The following is a 25866-nucleotide window of genomic DNA, read 5'->3' on the forward strand; positions in this document are numbered from 1 at the left end:
CGTCAGCATGGTTTCCAACAGGTTCACCCAGATGCGGACCTGTCGTGAGAATTCTCCCCAACACATGACAGCAGTGCTAATCTGTGCCGGGGGCAGTGCCAGGGGCAGACTGCAGTGGGAGCCTCATGGGGGAGGGGCTGGGGTTAATTTATATCTGGGTGGAAGTGGACAGGGGAGCTGGGGATGTTCGGGAGGGGAGGCGGCGATGAATGTGTGGATGGCGGAGGGAAAGAATGTGATGTTCGGGCGAAGGGGGGGGGGTGGTATTAGCGCTGACTGCTGGGTGGGGGGGTGGGTGTGGATGAATGCCACATCTGATCACAGGACGAAAGTGGGTGGGAGGAGCCCCTGTGACCTCTATGGTTGGGGGGAGGGGGGGGGGGAGGTTACTTTTTGCTTTGATCATTTTGAGGATAATTTTGATTTGACCCTTTAAACATAGCGCCCTGATCTCAGTTTGGCAGGGTTTCTCCAGTGTGCTGGAGTATTGCGTACAGTTCTGGTCACCACATTATAGGAAGGACTTGGAAGCATTAGAAAGGGTACAGAGGAGATTTACGAGGATGTTGCCTGGTATGGTGGGAAGGTCTTATGAGGAAAGGCTGAGGGACTCGAGGTTGTTTTCATTAGAGAGAAGAAGGTTAAGAAGTGACTTAATAGAGGCATACAAGATGATCAGAGGATTAGATAGGGTGGAAAGTGAGAGCCTTTTTCCTCAGATGGTGATGGCTAGCACGAGGGGACATAGCTGTAAATTGAGGGGTGATAGATATACGACAGATGTCAGAGGTAGGTTCTTCACTCAGAGAGTAGTAAGGGTGTGGAATGCCCTGCCTGCAGCAGTAGTGGACTCGCCAACATTAAGAGCATTTAAATGGTCATTGGATAAACATATGGATGATATTGGAATAGTGTAGGTTAGATAGGCTTTAGATTGGTTTCACTGGTCGGCGCAACATCGAGGGCCGAAGGGCCTGTACTGCGCTGCAATGTTCTATGTTCTTTGCTGTAGGCCCACCCCCCCACGTGACAACGTGAAAAGCACCCACTTGTTTTTTTGTGGCAGAGTGCCCTAAGACCCGGAGGGAAACACGCCATTTTTGTCGCCGGAACTAACATTTTTTGGTAAGGTTTTGCTCAGTATGTCGAGAGATTTTGTTTGAGAGAGTTTGCTCTGCACAAATTAGCCACTGTGATTCCAAAATTCCAGCAGTGACCTCACTTGAAGGGGAACTTAATTGACTGCAGACCGCTTTGGGATGTTTTGAGGTCGAGGGAGGCGCTATATAAATGCAAAACTTCCTTTATTATTAATCCCCAAACTCCCGCAATGCAGATTTTTGACTGATTTTCTTTATGACCTTCTGTGCATCGGACTCACTTTTTAATTGCTCCCCACTCTCCAGTACTCCAGTACGTCTATCACTGATAGGAGGTCCCTGTCAACCTGCGGGGGCATCATCCAGGAATCAAACACTTGTTAAATAAATTCACAGGAGCACGAGTTTTGGACGCAAACAGAACTCGGTATGATGACCGGGTTTGGCAGCGGGAACTGCTCAGGACCACACGGTGGCACAGTGGTTAGCACTGCTGCCTCACAGTGCCAGGGTCCCGGGTTCAATTCTGGCCTCCGGTGACTGTCTGTGCAGAGGCTGCACGTTCTCCCCGTGTCTGCGTGGGTTTCCTCCGGGTGCTCCAATTTCCTCCCACAGTCCAAAAATGTGGCGTTATGTTGATTGGCCATGCTAAATTGCCCCTAATTAGCATGGTAAATATGTGGGGTTAGGGAAAAGGGTGTGGGTAGGATTGTGGTTGCTGCACACTCGATGGGCTGAATGGCCTCCTTCCGCACTGTAGGATTCTATGATTCAATGCCTGGTTCCTGGTCTGCTCACTGAAGGGGGAACTCCAGTCTCTTCATTACATAAAAAAGCAGGATTTAGACAAACTGAAGCCAGCTTACCTTGAGTTAACGGGAACATGGCTGCAGCCCAGTAGCCTAGCTGCGGAGCGATGTACGACCAGGTGAGCTGCCCTCCGTCCTTCTTAATCACCCCGCTTCCACTTCTGAGCCAGGCTCCTAAAAAACAGGTTCGGAAAAGCGGTCATTTAGCTTTGCACTTCAGAGCTGGCTGCACAGCCCGTCTTCATCAGCAGCCCAAACCTTTCTTCCCACCCCCTGAACCCACACTCTGGAGTCATCCCAGAGATTTTGCTGTCTCCTGACTTTGATTTACAGAAGAGTGCTGCATGTTTAGAATAGACGACAGCATTTGGAGAAAATGCAAAAATTTTCCCAAGCGTTTTTTTCCCCCTCTTCCCCTCTCTCAGTGGCTGCAGCGCACGATTGATAATCTTGTATCTCTGGTAAGAGCCTATGAAAACTTTGCAGTTTTTTGCGAGCAAAACACAGAGGCACGTATCTGAGAAAAGCAGAAAATCAGAGGCCCGGGGAACACAGATAAAATAAAAGATCACAAAATTCTGAGGTCCCGTACTTTCATGGCCTGGAAAACACTGACATTGGGCAGGATTTTCCGGGCCTTCCCGCCAGCGGAGTCTTCCGGTCCCGCTGAAGGCGACCCCCACACCACTCCCCCCCACCACCACTCCCCTCGGCGGTGGGTTAGACGAGCATGAGCCATGCAAAGTGATGTAGATATTGGTGGGACCAGAGGGTCCTGCACCTCTGCCATCAGAAAGCACACTGCCAGTAAATCCCATCCATTGAATTTACAGCACAGAAACAGGCCATTCTGCCCAACAACACTTTGCTGGTGTTTATGCTCCATGATGTGGAGATGCCGGCGTTGAACTGGGGTAAACACAGTAAGAAGTTTAACAACACCAGGTTAAAGTCCAACAGGTTTATTTGGTAGCAAAAGCCACACAAGCTTTCAGAGCTCCAAGCCCCTTCTTCAGGTGAGTGGGAATTCTGTTCACAAACAGGGCATATAAAGACACAAACTCAATTTACAGAATAATGGTTGGAATGCGAATACTTACAACTAATCAACTCACGTTGTTTGTATCTTAAAGACTTGATTAGCTGTAAGTATTCGCAATCCAACCATTATTCATGTAAATTGAGTTTGTGTCTTTATATGCCCTGTTTGTGAACAGAATTCCCACTCACGTGAAGAAGGGGCTTGCAGCTCCGAAGGCTTGTGTGGCTTTTGCTACCAAATAAACCTGTTGGACTTTAACCTGGTGTTGTTAAACTTCTTACTGTGTTTATGCTCCACACAGGCCTCTTCCCACCTTAGTCCATCTCACCTTATCCCCATATCCTCCCTTGGGACTTACCTAAGGTCCTCTGCTTCACTTCAACCAGTGGGTAGTGGGTTCTCTATTCCCACTACTCTCTGACTTTTGTGTTTATTCATTTGTGGGACATGGGCGTCGCTGGCTGGCCAGCATTTATTGCCCATCCCTAGTTGCCCTTGAACAATGTGGTTTGCTAGGCTATTTCAGAGGGCAGTTGAGAGTCAACCACATTGCTGCGGCTCTGGAGTCACATGTAGGCCAGACCAGGTAAGGATGGCAGATTTCCTTCCCTAAAGTAAACCAGATGAGTTTTCTGACAATGATTTCATGGTCATCAGATTCTTAATTCCAGATATTTTTAATTAAATTCAAATTCCACCATCTGCCGTGGCGGGATTCGAACCCAGTTCCCCAGAACATTAGCTGAATTTCTGGATTAATAGTCTGGCGATAATACCACTAGGCCATCCCCTAAAGAAGCTTCTCCTGATTTACTTATTGAATTCATGCCTGACTATCTTAATTTATGACCCCCAGTTTCGGATGCCCCCACAATTGGAAGCATCTCTACATCTATCTGATTGAACCCCATAATATTAAGGACCTCTATCAGGTCACGCTCAGACTGTTCAATCTTTCCTGAATGTTTGACCCTGTCACTTCTGATCTCACCCTTGTTTAAAAAAAAATTCAGAAGAAGGTAATTGGAACTGGAGTAAACCATACCACAGCTCGAGCCTGCTCCGCCAATCAATTAAACTCATGGCCAAACTTCAGTATCAATCCCATATTCCTGCTCCATCTTCATTTCCTTTTGAGTTCCTTGGTGTCCTGGTCTATCCCTTAAATTCATCCATTGATTTAAGCATCCACAGCAGGAGAACATTCCAAAGGTTTACCCCTCCTCGAGAAAACATTTCTCCTCATCTCTGTCCTAAACTGCCCGAATGCTTATCCTGACATTATGACCCTGAATTCTTAGCTCTCCAGCCAGGGGATTGGGCCCACCAACATCTACCCTGTCAAGTGTTCAAAGACTTTTACACATTCCAATGAGATCACCTCTCATTCTTCTAAAGTCCAGAGAATATAGGCCCATCTCACTCAATCTCTCCTCAATAGGAAAGCCCCCTCCACCCAGAAATCAATCTCGTGAATCTTTATTACAATTCCGCTGAGGCAAGTCCTTTCTTAAGCTAAGATTCCAAAACCTCCCACAATACTCCAAGCGTTGCGTCACCAAATTTCTACATAATTGCAGCAAGATTCCCTTACTCTAATACTCCAATAAATGTACTGTTTGGCCAAAAAACAAACAGAAAATTCTGGAAACACTCAGTCGTTCTCACAGCTCCCAGAGAGAGAGAGAGAAAAACAGAGTTAACATTTCAGATCTGTGACCTTTCCATCAGTACCTCCTTCATTTGCCTTCTTCATTGTTTGCTGTGTTTGAATATCACTTTCTGGGATGTGTGCGCAAGGATCCCCAATTCCTAAGTACAAACATTTACTAGCCTCTAAACTTTCAAAAAATATTCTGTTTCCTTTATTCCTGGCAAAATGGATATTTTAACATTTCTCCACAATATTTTCCATCTACAGCCTTCTTGGCTAATTAGTTAACTCATCTACATCCCATGTAACCGCTATGGGGGGAATTTCTCCTTTGCGTCCACCACGGGGAATCGTAGCGGGTGGGTGGAGGGGGGGGGGGAGAGAGGCGGACCATGCAGAGGTCTCTTGACCTTGGGATTTTCCGGTTTTGGGATGAGCGCAGCCAGAAAATCCCACCCTATGTATGTTCCATGTAGTTTACTGTGCCACCTCATTTGGTATCATTAGCAAACTTGGATACATTAAATTTCGATATATACCGCTATTCCAAAAATACCCCGTTTATTCCCATTCTCTGCTTTAGCCTCTGTTAACTAGTCCTTAATGCATCCTAACATATTACATCCAACCCCATGAGCCCAAATGTCATGCACCAACCTCTTATGTGGTACATCTCCTTCCTGAAAATCCAGCGATATTATACCCACAGCTCCTTCCTTACCTATTGTGCTAATTCTATCCTCAAAAAGAACGTTAATAGCTTTATCATTTCGTAAAACTGTGTTGACGCTGCCAAAACATATTGTAATTTTCCAAGTGTTATCTCATCTCTAACAATAGATTCTAGCATTTTCCCTATTACCGATGTCAGGCTCACTAGCCTAAATTTTCCTCCTCTTCGCTCTCCCTCTTTTTAAAAAAAATAGTGGGCTTATATTTTCTACCTTCTGATATACAGAGAGCATTCTAGAATCTAGTTCCCTAACTCTGGATAATCAAACCAATACATCAATGACCCCAAGAGAAAATGCTGGAAAATCTCAGCAGGTCTGGCAGCATCTGTAAGGAGAGAAAAGAGCTGACATTTCGAGTCCAGGTGACCCTTTGTCAAAGCTTTTTACAGCATTTTAAAGCATTTTACAGCTGAGGCCAGGGAGCATTGACAAAGGGTCGTCTGGACTCGAAACGTCAGCTCTTTTCTCTCCTTACAGATGCTGCCAGACCTGCTGAGATTTTCCAGCATTTTCTCTTTTGGTTTCAGATTCCAGCATCTGCAGTAATTTGCTTTTATCAATACATCAATGATCTCTGCAGGCAATCATAGAATCCCTACAGGACAGGAGGAGGCCATTTGGTCCATCAAGCCTGCACCGACAACAATCCCACCCTATCAACGTAACCCCACATATTTACCCTGCTAATCCCCCTGAAACTAGGGCGAATTTGGCATGGTCAATCAACCTAACCCGCACATCCTTGGACTGTGGGGGGAAACCGGAGCACACAGACACGGGGAGAGTGTGAAGACTCCGCACAGACAGTGACCCAAGCTGGGAATCGAACCCGGATCCATGGCGCTGTGAGGCAGCAGTGCTAACCACTGTGCCACAGTGCTGCAAAACCCTACAATGTAGGCCATCAAATCCAGCAGATTTGCTGGATTTTAGTCCCATTAATTTCTCCAGTAATTTTCCTTTAATCGTATTAATTACTTTAAGTTCCTCACTCTCATTAAACCCTTGGTTCACCACAATCTCCGGTAGGTTCTTTATATCTTCCACTGTGAAGTCAGATACAAAGTACTTGTTTAATCTCCCTGTCATTTCCTTGTTCCCCATAATAATTTAATCCTAAATCCTTAAATGCCTCCAAGACATTTACTTTAGTTGATCACTTCCTCCTCACATAAAATCTGTTTTTACTTGTCTTGTTGGTTTACTCTGATACTCTTATTTCCCCTCTCCTTATCAATTTCTTCGGCATCCTTTGCTGTTGGTGAAACTCTCCCAATCCTCAAGTTCACTATTCCTTTTGGTAACACTGCAAACCTCTTATTTTGGGTGCGGTCATCGGTTTCGTTTTACAGCTGGGGCCAGGGCTTGAACCGGCAATGAAGGCCATCAGCTTCGATCCCCGGCCTATGTTAGGTCATATAGAAAGAGGGAGTCTCTATTCCTCATTGCTATCTGTTAACTTGAAGCAGACAAGCATAATTCTGATCACACCGGTTGTAAAACTCAATAAATAACTGACAGCACGAATGTGTCAACCAACCAGCATCAAGTCATACAACAATGTGAAGGAAAAGGAAAGTTAGGTAGGCAAGACATTGTAGCCTGTATCCTAACTCATACCAAATCCTGTTCATCCATCACCCACCCCTGTGTCACTAACCTATACTGACTCCTGGTCTGGCAATGCATCAATCCAAAGATGTGTGGGTTAGGTTGATTGGCCATGCTAAAAATTGCCCTTAGTGCCCTGAGATGCGTAGATTAGAGGGATTAGTGGGTAAATATGTAGGGATATGGGGGTAGGGCCTGGGTGGGATTGTGGTCGGTGCAGACTCGATGGGCCGAATGGCCTCTTTCTGTACTGTAGGGTTTCTATGATTTCTATGAATATTAGAATTCTCACCCTTGCCTTCACCCACCTCTTCCTATCTCCGTCTCCTCCACAACCCTCTGGGATCTCTGCAATTCCTCCAAACCAGGCCTCTTGCACATCCCCCATTTTCAATGCTCCTCTATGGGCAGTCATGCCTTCAGCTGCTTAGGTCTGGAGTTCCCTTCCTGAACCTTTCTGTCTCTGTACATCTCTCTCCTCCTTCAAGGAACCATTAAAATCTGTCTTTTAATCAAGTGTTTGGTCATTTTTCCCAATATTTTACATGGCCCGGGGTCACATTCTGCTTTCTAATGCTCCTGTGATGCACTTTGGAACATCTCATTATGTTAAAGCTGCCATATAAATGCAAGTTGTTGTTGTGTAGTAAGCGATATATATATATATAGTGGTGAGATTTATGGATAGCTCCTATTGTGGTGAAGATAAAGCAGTAGAGCATCCTTCTGGGAGTTAAGACTGTCGATACAAAGATGGTGGATGTAGGAGTAGGAGAGAAGCTGGTAACGATAGAAAAAGATGGAGAAGTCAGAGGCAGAAAAAGATGGGATTTGCTGCATTCTCTGACTGTGGCAACAGGGCTGAGTTTCGAAGTGTGCTTTTCTGACTTGGAGATCCACCTGCCACAGCACAAAATGGAATATTCCCCCCTGCACCAATAATATTGTGGGGACAATGCTTGCCAGCTGTGCTCCTAGTGGCGGGAGCTCTGGGCACGTTTGGACAAGCAACCTCAATATCGAAGGAGGCTAGGAGATCCTGAGTGTGTGAGTCTAGCTTGAACTAACAAGGCATTGGAGGGAATGGGAAGATGTGATAACCTCCATGATCTGCGTGGGGAATCACTAATTGACCTCTTATTTGGGCACGTTGAATATGAGCTCCCTGGGGATTGGTAATTACAGTAAGAAGTCTCACAACACCAGGTTAAAGTCCAACAGGTTTATCTGGCAGCACTAGCTTTTGGAGTGTCGCTCCTTCTTCAGGTGAGTGAGGGGTTGTGTTCACAAACAGGGCATATACAGACACAAACTCAATTTACAAGATAATGGTTGGAATGTGAGTCTTTACAGGTAATCAAGTAGAATAGAAGAAACTCTACAGTGCAGAAAGAGGCCATTTGGCCCATTGGGTCTGCACCGACCACAATCCCACCCAGGCCCTACCCCCGTATCCCTACATATTTACCCACTAATCGCTCGAACCTACACATCTCAGGACACTAAGGGGCAATTTTGGCATGGCCAATCAACCTAACCCGCACATCTTTGGACTTAAAGGTACAGACAATACGAGTGGAGCAATGGTTAAGCACAGGTTAAAGAGATGTGTATTGTCTCCAGCCAGGACAGTTAGTGAGATTTTGCAAGACCAGGCAAGTTGTGGGGGTTACAGATAGTGTGACATGAACCCAAGATCCCAGTGGAGGCTGCCCTGTGTGCGGAACTTGGCTATCGGTTTCTGCTCAGCGATCTGCGTTGTCGTGTGTCATGAAGGCCGCCTTGGAGAACGCTTACCCGAAGATCAGAGGCTGAATGCCTGTGACTGCTGAAGTGCTCCCCAACAGGAAGAGAACACTCCTGCCAAAGTCCAGGCAGCAAGTGACCGAGGAGGTCATCCAACGTGACTGTCTGCCTCTCTACTGCAGCTATGTTCGCGGCTAGGTATCCCTGGAGAGGGAGCATGCAGTGTCTGAGGGCACCGTTAATGCCTTCCAAGCCCACTGGGCACTGCAAGGACTAGGGTGCATCATTGACTCCTTTAATCACATTTTCAATTGATGTTTTAAGTTTCCACTTTGTCCTTTGTTTCGGGCTGTTTCCCTTCTTTTTGGGAGCTGCCCCTTTTAATTTGTCCCCTCGTTAATTTGAGTTAGTTTATTTGGTTGGCCAAAAAGATTGGTAATTAGCCAACCAGGTGGAGCTTGTATACTGAGCCCTGTATAAAGCAAGACCCCGAGAGGGTCCATTAACCTTTTGGTCCTGGTTGGGACCAGTTGTGTTCACCACAGGCTTGCAGTTATTGATTATTTTCATTTAGTGCAATAAAGGCACAGTTCCTTCACAGGCGACTCCTGGAGTTATTATAGAAGAAAAGAGAGCTGTACCTTATACAGTGATCTGACAGGAGGAACAGATATCCATATGTGGACAAGCATGTCAGGGACATACAGCAAACCAACTGAACAGGTCGAGTGTGCCTGGGGCTGGAAAAAAGGTAATTCTGACAAAGAGAAAGAGTCCTTTCAGATGACATTTTCTGGTTTTCATTTTCATTGCAACGAAATGCATAATGATCTGATTCGCTGTTTTATTACTGAAGTTATATATTCTGTTTTATGACAGCATTTTGGGAGTTCTGCCATGATTGTGGGGATCACATTCCAGTATTTATTTTCAGCGGCTTTGCTAATAAATCATAATTTTGTGCTAATAGTCATCAAACTGATGTAAATATATTTGGCAAATCCTTTCTTTGTGTGGGGGGTGAGATGGGTGAGGGGTCGACAGTTTGACTTGATGCTATCTGTAGAACACATGCTGGCAGGTCAGGAGGGATGGAAAATGGTCTGGTGTTGCCATTGCACCAAGTCAGGATCTACCCCAAGAGTTGGACCTGTCACAATCATCGATAAACACATCGACACACAATATGCACGATTATATGTCAGCGCTGCTTTCAGAAGCGAGTTAAGTCAATCATCCTGCACTGTTCATCTCAGTTACACTTACCTCCCAGATGCTCGGTTAGATTACTGAACTCTGTGCCCAAGCCACTTCCATTCTATAACCCAATTAATGTATGATGTGGAGATGCCGACATTGTACTGGGTGGGCACAGTAAGAAGTCTCACAACACCAGGTTGAAGTCCAACAGGTTTATTCGGTAGCACAAGCTTTCGGAGCGCTGCTTGTTCGAACAAGACCTCTTGACCGCAGAGGACCTTCAACCGATGCTATACACTAGATATATCGATGACATTTTCTTCCTCTGGACTCATGGCGGACAATCACTGAAACAACTATATGATGACATCAACAAATTCCATCCCACCATCAGACTCACCATGGACTACTCTCCAGAATCGGTTGCATTCTTGGACACACACATCTCCACCAAGGACGGTCACCTCAGCACTTCACTGTACCGCAAGCCCACAGATAACCCCACAATGCTCCACTTCTCCAGCTTCCACCCTAAACATGTTAAAGAAGCCATCCCCTACGGACAAGCCCTCCATATACACAGGATCTGCTCAGATAAGGAGGAACACAACAGACACCTACAGATGCTGAAAGGTGCCTTCGTAAGAACAGGATATAGCGTTCGGCTCATCGATCAACAGTTCCGACGTGCCACAGCGAAAAACCACACCAACCTCCTCAGAAGACAAACACTGCTCCAGTACTTTCCTGGAGCAGCGAAGCTACGACATCTTCTTCCGAGTCTTCAACATGTCATCGATGAAGACGAACATCTCACCCCCTCTACTTGCCTTCAAACAACCACGCAACCTCAAACAGACCATTGTTCACAGCAATCTACCCAGCCTTCAGGAGAACAGTGACTATGACACCACACAACCCTGCCACAGCAACCTCTGCAAGACGTGCCGGATCATCGACACGATGGCAACATCTCACATGAGAACACCATCACCAGGTACACAGTACATACTCTTGCAAATCAGCCAACGTTGTCTACCTGATATGCTGCAGGAAAGATGTCCCGAGGCATGGTACATTGGGGAGACCATGCAGATGCTACGACAATGGATGAATGAACACCGCTCGACAATCACCAGGCAGGAGTGTTCCCTTCCTGTTGGGGAACACTTCAGCGGTCATGGGCATTCAGTCTCTGATCTTCGGGTAAGCATTCTCCAAGGCGGCCTTCACGACACACGACAACGCAGAATCGCTGAGCAGAAACTGATAGCCAAGTTCCGCACACATGTGGACGGTCTCAACCGGGATCTTGGGTTCATGTCACACTATCTGTAACCCCCACAATTCACCTGGGCTTGCAGAATCTCACTAACTGTCCTGGCTTGAGACAATTCACACCTATTTAACCTGTGCTTAACCCCCTCTCCGCTCGCATTGTCTGTACCTGTAAAGATTTGATTACCTGTTAAGACTTGCATTTCAATCATTATCTTGTAATTGAATCTGTGTCTATATATGCCCTGTTTGTGAACCCAACTCACCTGATGAAGGGGCAGCGCTCCGAAAGCTCGTGCTACCAAATAAACCTGTTGGACTTTAACCTGGTGTTGAGAGACTTCTTACACTGCCAAAAATGTATGGTGTTGTTCCTGTTACATAAACACTGTGCTGTTCAAATACTGCACTTGCAGCAGTTTACAACCCAATTTACACCTTCTGTACAACCTATTGATAAAGCTCAGCTATTTTTAATGTTTAAACCTCTATGGGCAGAATTTTACACTCCACCCAAGACAGGTTCTGAGGTGGGGGGAGCACAGAATTGAGTGGTGCTAGAGTGGTCCCCTCTCTTCAGGGACACAGAAACATTGTGAACAAGCATTTCGTTACACCCAAGGTGTACCAACATTGCGTGTCTTATCTACAGATGACTGAAAACCAGTGTCGCTAATGCCTGCGCATGCCCAGGGATGTGGTATCTCACATGTGCCACATTCTGCACAAATTGGTGCTATATAGACTCGGAGGACATGGGGCGGCACGGTAGCACAGTGGTTAGCACTGCTGCTTCACAGCTCCAGGGACCTGGGTTCGATTCCCGGCTTGGGCCACTGTGTGGAGTTTGCACATTCTCCTCGTGTCTGTGTGGGTTTCCTCTGGGTGCTCCAGTTTCCTCCCGCAGTCCAAAGATGTGTGGGTTAGGTTGATTGGCCATGCTCATGCTAAAAATTGCCCCTTAGTGTCCTGAGATGCGTAGGTTAGAGGGATTAGCGGGTAAATGTGTAGGGATAAGGGGGTAGGGCCTGGGTGGGATTGTGGTCGGTGCAGACTCGATGGGCCGAATGGCCTCTTTCTGTACTGTAGGGTTTCTATGATTCTATGACATTGGATGTGAAAGTAACAGCTGCACTTATGCCACTGGCTTCTTCCAGGGTTTGATTTGAGACCTCCTCGGGATCTCTCAGGCATCCACACGAGGTCACAGACACCCTTTTTGCCAAGGCCCACAATTACATCACATATCAAGCCAGATTGCCAGAGCACTGGCTTTCACTGAGATTAATGGGTTTCCACAGATGCAGGGTGCCATTGACTACAGTCATGTGGTTCTCAAAGCTCCCTGGCAGCAGGCACAACAATAGATAAACAGGAAAGGTTTCTATTTCCTCAATGTACAGATGGTGCGCGACCATAACAAGCAAATCCTGCAGCTTTGCACCAGATATTCAGGAAACATCCATGAATCATACACCTTGAATAGATCGCAGATCCCCGAGATCTTTGAAGGATCACACAAGATCCAGAGCTGGCTCCCTGGGGACAAAAGGACCAGAAAATGATGTGATTGATGATGCCTGTGTGGTCACCTCAGACTCCTGAGAGTGTAGTGGAGGCAGATTCAAAAGAGGATTGGATCATTTACTGAAAAGATAAATTGTCAGGACAATGGGGGGCGGGGGGATTGGGGGGGGGGGGGGGGAAGAGAGAAAGAAAGGAACGTTGCAGCAAACCAATTGTTCTTGAAAAGAGCCAGCTAGGACATGACGGGTGAAATTCCTGATTCTGTGCTGTAACCATTCTGTGATGTCCTACTTTAACCTAGGAGTGCTGATCCAACATAGCATTTCAATTATTACCGCAGCTGGGGTCAACTGTTTCACGACAGAATGAAGATCAAATTTAGGACCTTCTAGTTCCCACTGTTTTAAGAACATCAAAACGTAAGAAATAGGGTCAGAACAGCATGATGGCACAGTGGTTAGCGCTGCTGCCTCACAGCGCCAGGGACCCTGATTTGATTCCCAGCTTGGGTCACTGTCTGTGTGGAGTGTGCATGTTCTCCCCGTGTCTGCGTGGGTTTCTTCCGGGTGCTCTGGTTTCCTCCCATACTCCAAAAATGTGCATTGGCCATGCTAAATTCTCCCTCAGTATACCCGAACAGGTGCCGGAGTGTGGCGACTAGGGGATTTTCACAGTAACTTCATTGCGGTGTTAATGTAAACCTACTTGTGACTAATAAATAAACTTCAGGAGTCAATCATAAGGCCCATCAACCCTTCTCCACCATTCAATATGATTATAGCTGATCCAGGGTTTCAACTCCACTTTCACACCTGGTCCCTTGACCTTGTCAACCTTAAATGCATTCCATGATGGCACACCCACAACCCTCTGGGGTAGGAAATTCCAAAACTTCAAAAACCTCGAGTGAACAACTCCCCATCTCGGTCCTAAATGCTTCAACTCTTATTCTGAAATGCTTGTTCTAGAATCCACCAGTCAGGGGAAATAATGAGCGGAATCTAACAGGGTGGCACAGTGGTTAGCACTGCTGCCTCACAGCGCCAGGGAGCCGGGTTCGATTCCTGGTTTGGGTCACTGTCTGTGCAGAGTCTGGGTTTCCTCCGGGTGCTCCAATTTCCTCCCACAGTCCAAAGATGTGTGGGTTAGGTGCATTGGCCATGCTAAATTGCCCCTTAGTGTCAGGGGGGAACTAGCTAGTCTAAATGCATGGGGTTATGGGGATAGGGGCTGGGTGGGATTATGGTCAGTGCAGACTCGATGGGCTGAATGGCCTCCTTCTGCGCTGTAGGATTCTATGAATTTTCCCGTCCCGCCCGCCACTGGAATCATAGCAGGTGGGACACGGGCCATGCAAAGGTCCGTTGACCTCAGGTGGGATCTTCCGGCCTTGGGGGTGATGCGGCTGGAAAATCCTGCCCAACATCTCACTGTGTTCTCTTTTGTACTGCACTGATCAATATTTTTTCAAAGAGAGCCATCAGGTGGAGCACTTCAACAAACAGGAACCTTGTTAAGCTTCAGAAGATCTCCCAGTGCAATTAAACATGCTCACCAGGGAAGTCTTTGTGGCATTTCACTGGGTTGCTGACAAATGAATAATTCAATGGGGCAAACATAAAAGCCTTCTTATTCCATCATCAGGAACTAACTACCTTCCAACACTCTCACAACAGACTGATAAAATGAGGGTTCTTTTTGCCAGTAAAAAGACAGTGATGGAGCAAATAATTAATTCAGACAAACTGGCAAATTAGCCAATCCGTTATCCTCCTGAATCACAGCACTTGCAGATAATCCTAACAGTTTCAAACACAGCTGGCATTAGTCTGTCTACAAGTAAGTGGTATTGACACTTCACTTTTAACCAAAGGTTCAGGGAGCTCACGAATTATGTCACGGTGGCACAGTGGTTAGCACTGCTGCCTCTCAGCGCCAGGGACCCGGGTTCGATTCCGGCCTCGGCTCACTGTCTGTGTGGAGTTTGCACATTGTCCCCATGTCTGCGTGGGTTTCCTCCGGGTGCTCCGCTTTCCTCCCACAGGCCAAAGATGTGTAGGTTAGTATGATTGGCCATGGTAAATTGACCCTAGTGTCAGGGGGATGAGCTAGGGTAAATGCGTGGAATTATGGGGACAGGGCTTGGGTAGAATTGTGGTCGGTGCAGACTCGATGGGCCAAATGGTCTCTTTCTGCATTGTAGGGATTCTAAATCCAATTTATTTATAGGTGGCTCATTGGCCTGGGGGTATGATTCTCATTTTGGGTGTTGTATTTTAGGATGGCACAATGGTTAGCGCTGCTGCCTCACAGCGCCAGATATCTGGTTCAATTCCAGCCTCGGGTGACTGTCTGTGTGGAGTTTGCACGTTCTCCCCGTGTCTGCGTTGGTTTCCTCCGGGTGTTCCGGTTTCCTCCCACAGTTCAAAGATGTGCAGATTAGGTTGATTGACCATGATAAATTGCCCCTTAGTGTCAACGGGCCTAGCAGGGTGAATACGTGAGGTTGCGGGGGTAGGGCCTGGGAGGAATTGTGGTCGGTGCAGACTCGATGGGCCAAATGGCCTCCTTCTGCACTGTAAGGATTCTATGATTCTATTCTACAATACTCTGAAATGCACTCGATCTCTGATTTCATCTCATTTTTGATGGGTCCATTTCTGTTACAGTGGAAGTTTCTGTTTGGAGCTAAAACTCTCTCTCGCGCTCATTCTTCATTTCATTTTGCCAGTATCTATGTACAGTCGCTCATGTTAAAATATAAGGTGACAAGTACACAGTCTGAACACCAACACCAGACAAATAACACTGGACCCATTGACACACATTTAGTGTGCACCAGAGATACCAACTTATAGGAATTAAAATAAGAACTTAAAATCAAGGAATCATACTGCACAGAAGGAGGCCATTTGGCCCATTGTACCCATGCTGGCACTTTGAAAGAGTTATTCAATTAGTCTCATTCCTCTGCTCTTTTCCCACAGTTCTGCAAATGGTTCCCCTTCAAATATTTACTTTGAAACTTAATTGTGGGAGAGCAGCCAGAAAGCTAAAAACCGCAAGGAAATGATAAATCGGCTCGAGAATGCCTTTTGCAATGAAAAATCTCAAGCTTTTACCAGGGGGTCACTTAGATAGAAGTGGAAGGATTTGGGGAAATGCGTCAAAATGGTGGCTGAATCACACCCAGCAAGTGTCGGGGGGGCACGGAAGTTAGCATTGCTGCCTCACAGCTCCAGGTACCTGGGTTCAATTCCAGCCTCGGGTAACTAGTGGAGTTTGCACGTTCTCCTCGTGGGTTTCCTCCGGGTGCTCCGGTTTCCTCCCACAGTCAAAGATGTGCAGGTTAGGTGGATTGGCTATGCTAAATTGCCTCTTAGTGTCCCAAGATGTGTAGGTTAGATGGATTAGCCATGGTGAATGTGCGAGGTTACGGGGAAAAGGTGGGGGAGAAAGCCTGGGGAAGACACTGTCAGAGAGTCGGTGCAGACTCAATGGGCCGAATGGCCTATTTCTGCACTGTCGTGATTCTATAATACTTGGGATTCTTTCACCGGGTTCTCTGGTAACACAGCATCTGTCTCTATGGGCCCGATTTTACCAAAACTTCGCGCTTGTTTTCGGGTGCGAAATCGCGGTAAAGTTGGGCGTCGGGCCTATACCGCGATCTGCACCCGATTCCGAGCAAATCGCGGCTTTACCGACTCCCAATTCGGGCGTGGGTCCGGCCCGCGCCTGAATCGGGCGGCCCGATGATTTAAATGCATTTGCATGCATTTAAATCGACTTAATGAACCGCGCGCCCAACTCTACCGCCAAATCCCACTTTACCGTCTTCTGGTCCGATGCGGATCCGCGCTGTTACCGACCTGCCGAATAAAAATCCGAAGTCGCCGCTGAAGCCTCTGAAGAGCGGGGTCAGAGACTGCAACGGCTCTCTGACCCAGCTCCTCCTCTGGGGGGAGGGGGGTGGGAGGAGGAGAGGGGGTGTGACCGATCATCCCCTGGGGGGGGGGGGGAAGAGAGGGGGTGTGATGTATCATCCTCTGGGGGGGGGGGGAGGGGGGTGCTGCCACTCTGCAGCTGATCGGTGGGGAGGGAGGGGGCAGGGGGTTGCGCTGAGGTGAATAATGACAGTCGTGGTGTTTGAAGTATGCGGCCACTCCGGAGAGGAGGGATTTGTTCCTCCGGTGGGGAGGAGGGATCAGCCGCAGAGTGGCAGCAGAACCCCCTGCCCCCTCCCTCCCCACCGATCGGACGCAGAGTGGCAGCGCCCCCCCCAAACAGGGGACACGTCACCCCCCCCCCCCCGCCCAGGGGATGATCAGTCACCACCCCCCCCACCTCAGAGGATGATACTTCATCCCCCCCCCCCCAGATGGTCTGTGTCAGAGAGCTGCTCTCTCTGCTTTTTCCTTCCCCGCCCGGGCGTGCTGCTTCAGATTTTTTTCAAACTGCGCGTGCGCAGTTCAGAGCTCCGATCGTTCCGGCAGCGCTAAGCCCCGCCCACAGCGCGAATCGGACCGGAGCTGGCAAAACGCGTCTGGGCACGCTGAAAAGAGGATTCCGGGCTCAGATCCGTATTACGCCCAGATCCCGCCCTTAGGCTCCGATTGGTAAAATCGGGCCCTATGAATTGTTTGCTTTTGGTGTTTTGTTGCACATTATCTCTGCACTCTCTCTGCATCTTAACTCGAGTTTGCCACAAAAGCCTGTGTTCTTCTAATCTGCCATCTAGCTACTCAATCCCAGATTTGCCAGCTGGTCATTAAAATAAGCTCCCCCCTCACGATGGTCTGCTACGGAAATGGAAAGTTCAAGCCCCGCTTCACCCCTGCTCAGTCCTGCAGCCAGTGGAAGTCCTGCTTTTAAGACGACAGAAATAACAGGCGATTCCATGGATATGCCTCACTGACCCGCCAATGGTATTTTATTAATTTAGAAAGTTTCTATGGTTCAAAGCCATAGCAAGGCAATTAAATTGGAACTGTGCTTATCCCTTGTTTGTGTGTGCGCTTATCAGAAGCAAGTGCAATCAGAGTCTGGGCACATTCTATACAACTGGGTTCTGTCAATCCACCATTGTACAGCCCTTGAAGCAAAGCTTTCATCAATATTTAATACAGGTAAAGTTTCTAATATTATATTTGTTTGACAAGGTAATTAATGGGAAGACAGTTTATTTGAATCCAATATAAAGCCATGAATATTTTACTGATCCTCAAAATAACATTCACTGGACCCACGGCAAATAATTCTGGTTTTGTCATGTCTTCATTAGCTCGAAGAATGTGGGCGCCGGGGTGAATGCAATATTTCGTCAGGCTTTACCAGTGTGTACTTCCAGCTTCAAACCGGCTGGAATTCATGAGCAAAGGGCAGCAAAATGTCCAACTTGGCCCTGTTCACTGGCTACACGGACTAGTAAGACTACCCCGCCCCCACCATAGTGGAGGCAGCTGGTGATTTGAATGGTGAGCTGCCTCTGTGAATTGCGCATGTGCGGACCCCTACCTGACTCCAGTGCCACACTCCCATGAAGGTGGGCAATGCAGGTTTGGGCCAAGACTTAGAGCCTTCAGCCATTTCCTGGGTTTTCAGTGATTTAGAGGCTCATCATCGTGGTCAAAATCGGGGACTTGGTCAGTTCTTCTTTGGCTTGGTCCTGCCTGGCTGATGAGGTACACCTCCTACTCCCTTGACTCTGATCCACTAAACTGCCGACGACACAACTTCCCTTCCTGGCCTTCTGCTCGCTGATATGGTTAATGCTTCTGCCTCTTCAGCTTTACCCGTCCGTCTCTTCTTCAAATCTGCCACAATCACCACTCACCTCAAAAACCAACTCTTGACCCCCATCCTTGCAAACTACAGGCCCAACTCTTTCCTCTTCAAGTTCCTTGACAAAGGTGATATATCCAAATCTGTGTGCATCTTTGCTGCAACTTCATGTTTGAATCCCTCCAGAAACGTCTGGAGGTTTCAGGCCCTACCACAGTCGCAAAGTCGCAAATGAAATCCTGTGACAAAGGTAAATTACTCCTCTTCTTCTTGCTCGACCTATTTGCAGCCTTTGACACGGTCGACCACATTATCCACTTGCGGCACCTCCTCACTATTTCCCAATTGGGTAGGACTTCCTTGGTTTTATTTTTATCCATCTGACTGCAGCTGGAGAATCCCCTTCCTCCTGACTGTAACTCTGGTGTCCCCCAAGGAGGTGACCATTGACCCCTTTTCTTTTGCATCTACACGCTGCCCCTCGGAATGATCATCGAAAAACACGACACCACTTTTCACTGAATCCTTTTGTCTCCACAACAATCTCTATTCTCAAGCTATCGACTCCATCCCGCTCTCTGGCAACTCTCTGAGACTAAACCAGAATGCATTTGCAGCCCTGACGTGATATTTGACCTCTAGGAAAGCATCTGACCACATAAGTGTGCCCCCCAAAAAGACAACCATTTCCACCTTCATAGCGTTGCTCAACTTTACCCCTGTCCCACTTCATCTGCTGTTGAAATCCTCTCCCACATTTTTGACTATTGGCCAGCCTCCTATCCTCTACACTCTGTGAGCTTGAGGTCATCCAAAGCTTCTCTCACTCGCAGCAAAGCCCATTCCCCTGTTACTCCGTGTTCACTGATCTACAAGGGCTCCCAGTCAAGCAACACCTCCATTTTAACGTTCTCACCTTTGTTTTCAACTCCCTCATGGTTTTACCCCTCACTAACTATAATCTCCTCCAGCACCATAAGCCTCTGAGAAATCTGCACTCCTCTAATTCTGCCCTCTTGACCATCTCTGACTGTAATCACTCCACCATTGTTAGCCATGCTTTCGACTACATTGACTCTAATCTCTGGAGTTCTCACCCTAAAGCCTCCCAACCGCTGAAGCTCTCTTTTGTCCTCTCAGGTGCCCCCTCAAGCTCTTGAGGCAAGCTTCTACTATCTGCCCGAATGTGACTCACTGTCAATTTTGCTTTAGAATATTCCTGTACAGAACCTTGGGACACTTTATCACATTAAAGTTGCTATGCAAATCTCAGTTGTTGTTGACTAGACTTCTAGGAAGGATATAAACACAAGTCAATGTTATAATCATAGCTGGGCTGACTCTCTTAATGATGAGGGCGGCACGGTGGTTAACATTGCTGCCTCACAGCCCCAGGGACCTCTATTTGATTCTGGCCTCAGATCACGGTCTGTGCGGAGTTTGCACCTTCTCCCCGTGTCTGTGCGGAGTTTGCACCTTCTCCCCGTGTCTGTGTGGGTTTCCTCCGGGTGCTCCAGTTTGCTGCCACACTTCAAAGATGTGTGGGTTAGGTTGATTAGCCATGCTAAATTGCCCCTCAGTGTCAGGGAGATGAGCAGTGTAAATACATGGAGTTACGGGGATAGGGTGGGATTGTTGTCAGTGTAGGCTCGATGGGCTGAATGGCCTATTTCTGCACTGTCGGGAAATTCTATGTATGTTAATGTGCCACCTCCCTTTAACCCAACTACATACGATCCTTATAACAGCATCTCCACTCATGATAACATAGAGGTTATTCTTCAAGTTTACTGGGATCATGCACAAATCTTTGCCTCCGGAAAGGTGAAGGGCATTAAGTTGGATAGTGGAGACTTCTGGTTATCAGGTTTAATTGGATATTCTAATACAATAAGCAAGGAACAAATCAGAATTTAGGACGCTGCACTTGCAGACACATTTCAAGAACACTGCTCCAGTCAGTGAGGGGAGCTGTGCTGTAATTGTGGCTCCTGTATAGCTGCACTGATTTTTAATTAAATTGTCACTGCAAAGAGCCATGGGTTGTTGTGTCCGACTGTTACGCTGCAGGTGAAGCAGAGTTCAACATGAATCCATTACACAGCTGTGACCCGGCAATTTAAAATGGGGCTTTTCTTGGAGATCAGTTGCGTTTGTTTTGTGCCACAGATATTTTCTTTTGATGACGGGGAACGCAGTTTTTCTCATCATAAAAAGAGTGCACTGTGTTTATCGAGCAGGAGGTCTTGTGGCTCAGTGGGTAGCCTCACTGCCTCGAAGCCAGAAACTCTGCGTTTCAGCTCCATCCTAATAATTCTAACCTGCAATGGCTCATCAGATCTTTTAACCTTCCTGTGATCAACCTGCAGCTTTATAATGAATGATCCCAGGAACGAGAAGCTTGACTACGAGGAAAGTTTGAGGACTCTGGGTCTGTACTCAATGGTGTTTAGAAGGATGAAGGGAGATCTCATTGATACTTACAGAATATTGTAAGGCCTGGATAGAGTGGATTTGGGGAAGATGTTTCCATTAGTAGGAGAGACTAAGATCCAAGCACACAGCCTCAGACTAAAGGGATGACCCTTTAGAACCGAGATGAGGAGACATTTCTACAGCCAGAGGGTGGTGAATCTGTAGAATTCATTGCCACAGAAGGCTGTGGAGGCCAGGTCATTGAGTGTATTTAAAACATAGATAGGTTCTTGATTGGTAAGGGGATCAAAGGTTTTGGGGAAAAGGCGGGAGAATGGGGTTGAGAAACTTATCAGCCATGATTGAACGGCAGAGCAGACTTGATGGGCTGAATGGCCTAATTCTGCTCCTATATTTTATGGTCTTACTGTGAACCGAAGATGTTTCAATGTAAAAAGCATCTAAAGGACAGTTCACTAAAGAAATGGCATTGGGGTGAGACTCCAATGTTTAAAGTACTAGGGCTCTCTGATTCATGATTATCCAACTTGTCAGATGGTCCAAAGCTAAGTGAACCTAGAGGGCAAGAATGGTGTGGCAATCCGCATTGATCAGTGATAGAGTAGGAGGAAGAAAGCTCCCAATCTAAGACAAGTTGAGCAAGAGAGAAAATCAGAAGTGACCATCCATCCTTCACCCATTGGATAATCCATCCATCTGTCCCTTAAAGGTTGTCCATCTGCCCTTTTGATGGCAGAATCATAACTAGATAGACTGGAAATATATGTGAAAAATTTGAATGAGAACACAGTCAAAGAACATTGAGGTTCAAGATCCATGTAGACAACCTCAATGTTACTCAGTTGTCATCGCCATATTGTTGCAGTAAAGATGCTTGCAGGCTCGAGTCTGTGGGGAAGATATCGTAGAAAACATTGAAAGTAGGAGCAGGAATAGGCCATTTGGCCCTTCGAGCCTGCTCCGCTATTCAATATGATCATGGCTGATTCTCTCTCTCAATGCCATATTCCCACTTTCTCGCCACATCCCTTGATGCTGTTAAAATCTAAAAAACTATCTCTTTTTTGAATGTATTCAGTGACCTGGCCTTCACAGCCTTCAGTGGTAGAGAATTCCACAGGTTCACTACCCTTTGAGTGAAGACATTTCTCCTCATCTCAGTCCTAAATGGTCTACCCCATATCCTGAGACTATGTCCTCTGGTTCTAGACTCCCCAGCCAGGGGAAACAGCCTCCCTGCATCCAGTGTGTCCTGCCCTGTTTTAATTTTGGATATTTCAATCAGAGATCTCTTCATCCTTCTAAACTCTAGTGAACATAGGCCCAGTTGAACCGATCACTACCAGTAGGACAGTCCCCCGAATCCCGTTATCAGCATAGTGAACCTCCGAACCTCTGCTGCACTCCCTCTATGGAAGTCTATCCTTTCTTAGGAAGGGAGATCAAAACTTTGCACAATACTCCCAGTGTGGTCTCACCAGGGCCCTGTATAACTGCAGTAATCATAGATTCATAGAATCCCTGCAGTGTAGAAGGAGGCCATTCGACCTATCGAGCCTGCACCGACAGCAATCCCACCCAGGCACTGTCCCTGTAATCCCCCTTACAGTAAGGGGCAATTTAGCAAGGCCAATCAATCTAACCCGCACATCTTTGGAGTGTGGGAGGAAATTGGAGCACCCGGAGGAAACCCACGCAGACACGGGGAGAATGTGCAGACTCCACAGAGACAGTGACCTAAAGCCGGAATTGAACCCAACTCCCTGGCGCTGTGAGGCAGCAGTGCTAACCACTGCATTGTAGTTAGCAATTATCAAATCCCTGCAGTGCAGAAAGAGGCCATTTGGCCCATCGAGTCTGCACCGACCACGATCCCACCCAGGCCCTATTCCCGTAATCCCACATATTTACCCTGCTAGTCCCCCTGACACTAAGGGTCAATTTAGCATGGCCAATCAACCTAATCCGCACATCTTTGGATTGTGGGAGGAAACCAGAGCACCCGGAGGAAACCCACGCAGACACGGGGAGAATGTGCAAACTCCACATAGTGACACAAACCGGGAATCGAACCTGAGTCCCTGGCGCTGTGAGGCAACAGTGCTAACCACTGTGCCACGTAATCAATGAGGAAGTGCAGTGATGCGAAAAGGAAGGGGTTACATTATAAAAATCTACCTTGATTTAACTGGTGAACAGGGTGCTATCCTTCAACAGTTCAAACGCACTTCTGTCAGTCAACCAAACATGATGCATTCGGTCATTTAATTGCATTGCATTAAGCCTCAGTCTAAAAGTATTGAAAGTGGCTGGTTTTTGCTGTCTTTAAAAGGCTTAGGTTTCCATCCCTGCTTGACGACAGTTGTGTTCCCGGTCTCTCAAACTCCAGTGGCCACTGTCTATCCTGTTCCTCAAACAGCAACGATAATGAGCCCGCATGTCAGTAGTGGCACATCAGCCGCTTGGTTATACAGCTCCACAAGGTGCCCCGGATCGTGTCCGAGAACAAATTCCTCTTTTGGGGCCCTCGGAAGACTTGCCTTAATTACTGTCATAAATCAAACAGGCTCGCCCTCCCCCCTGAACCTTCATTATTCCTCCACCGTATGCTCAATCAGACCGTGTGAAGGAAAACTGCAATATTTCCTCAGAATCATCAACTTAGTTGACTGGATTAATTAGAGATTAGAAATGCGACCCGAAGTGAAATCGCATTGCCAATTTAAATTAGGCCAAACTGATTTGAATCTTATTAAGATTTTAGACACTGAATTGTGATGTTGTTTTAGGGGGCTTTATCTTCACGGGAATGTTGTTCTGAGAGGATGCAGCAATTCACCAGCAACACTTCAACGGTATCTGCCAAACCTACCATGAAGGACAAGAATTGCCAGCGCCAGGGGAACGCCGTCACCTCCATGGACCTTTATCCTCACCACTCCACCCCCACCCCCCACTCTGCACACTATCCCCAAGGCACATTAAATCCCGGCTTTTAAAAAATATTTTATTGGTGTCAGCGTACATTAACACCACAATGAAGTTACTGTGAAAATCCCCGAGTTGCCACATTCCGGCGCCTGTTCGGGTACACTGAGGGAGAATTTAGCATGGCCAATGCACCTAACCAGCATGGCTTTCGGGCTGTGGGAGGAAATCGGAGCACCCGGAGGAAGCCCGCACAGACACGGGGAGAACGTGCAGGCTCCGCACAGGCAGTGACCCAAGCCGAGAATCGAACCCGGGTCCCTGGCAGCAGTGCTAACCACTGCGCCACCCCTAGGACCCTGTAATTGGTATGCTGTTAAGCATAGATTTCGCACATTTATGCCATTCCCTCATTGTTGCTGGATCAGAAAAATGGAATTTCCATACTTAATACCGGAAGTACCATCACCGCGATGTCAGCAGCAGTTCAAGTGAATGGCCCATCACCACCTTCTCCGGGCAGTAATGTGGTCCCGCGGACCTCGGGAACATCCAAAGGTTTTTTTTGTAGTTGGTTCAATTGCAAAGGGGAAGGCATAAGGCTAAGAGGATGTTACATTTCACGTTTTGGGGGAAAGCGTGCCTCAAATGGACAACAAGGTGATGTACATAGGGCGAGTACAAATTGGTGTAGTGTCTCTTCAGCTCCCTGACACTGACATGCATTTAAACATTGACCTGAACCGTTCCCATGGAGATCAATCCGGTCAAAACTGACGTTGATTTAGTGAGTATTATACAGCCTGTTGTGATTGGCAACAGGAGGCTACTTTTACATTATTTATGGAAGTGCCCAAAGGAGACTTAACATTGGAGAAAGAGGGCAAAGTGAAAGATTGTCCTGTCACTTTGTTCCATCCTTCTTGTGACATGATGTAGATATTATAATGGAGGATGAAAAGCAGCAGTATAAACAATAAGCCCAGGGCACTATTCCATTATTAAACCAGTTCAACAGATCAAAGGACATGGACTTCAAACTGATGAAAGGCAAATTTAGGGCTGATCTAGATAGGTTTTTCACACAGAAAGACTACTGGTGGGATTTTGCATGGCATTTCTCCCAGCGGCAGAGGTGGCTCGTCATTGGCTGCTGGCAGGATCTTCCAGTCCCACCGAAATCTACGGCATAAGATAGAATCCTTACATTGCAGAAGGAAGCCATTTGGCCCATCAAGTCTGCACCAACACAATCCCACCCAAGCCCTATCCCCATAACCCCACATATTTACCCCATTAATCCCCCTGACTCCAGGGTTAATTTAGCATGGCCAATCCACCTAACCCGCACATCTTTGGGCTATGGGAGGAAACCGGAGCACCCGGAGGAAACCCACGCAGACACGGGGAGAACATGCAAACTCCACACAGACAGTGAACCGAGGCTGGAATCGAACCCGGGTCCCTGGCGCTGTGAGGCAGCAATGCTAACCACTGTGCCACCGTGCTGCCCATTTGCCCATCCCGCTGAGGGGGTCACCTTTAGCGAGACAACCTGAAGATTCCGCCAGTGGGAAGGATCAGGAAATCCTGCCCTGCCTGTCAATTGGCAGTAAGACGGTGGCAAAGGGGCCAGAGTTATTGAAATAGGACATTGGCCGCTATTACTGAAAGGCCACTCTGTAGGTTATATATACTAATAGATTTATGAGGAACCAGTCACCAAATACTAGGCCTTTCATACATTGGAACTGCTTGACTATTTGACAATGAACAACAGAGAGCTGGGAGGGATCACAATGTGATCAGTAGAGATCAACTCCAAGAGTGAAAATGGAGTGGGCCACAACCCGGAACTCTAAATGGAGCCTCGAAATGATTCCTATTTGTATTAATATTTCGTTCTAAGGTACATGTACCAGCTGTGTTCTGCGCTAGGTCATGTTTATGCTACTGCTGATCAGTTGGCCAATGCACAGTACGCTCTACTACAGGAACCATAGAATCATAGAATTCC

General features: G+C 47.2%; 1 protein-coding gene across 2 annotated transcripts in view; it reads right to left on the reverse strand.

Annotated features, from left to right (window-relative positions):
• Nucleotides 1-25866, reverse strand: part of fam171a2a (family with sequence similarity 171 member A2a) — a 311859-nt gene that overhangs the window by 22688 nt on the left and 263305 nt on the right. For both annotated transcript variants that reach the window (XM_078223812.1, XM_078223813.1), the window contains exon 6: nt 1967-2083. In XM_078223812.1, the coding sequence (XP_078079938.1) occupies nt 1967-2083 (117 nt within the window). The remainder of the gene's footprint in view (nt 1-1966; nt 2084-25866) is intronic.

Source organism: Mustelus asterias, chromosome 11 (assembly GCF_964213995.1).
Source record: "Mustelus asterias chromosome 11, sMusAst1.hap1.1, whole genome shotgun sequence".
Taxonomy (NCBI): Eukaryota; Metazoa; Chordata; class Chondrichthyes; order Carcharhiniformes; family Triakidae; genus Mustelus; species Mustelus asterias.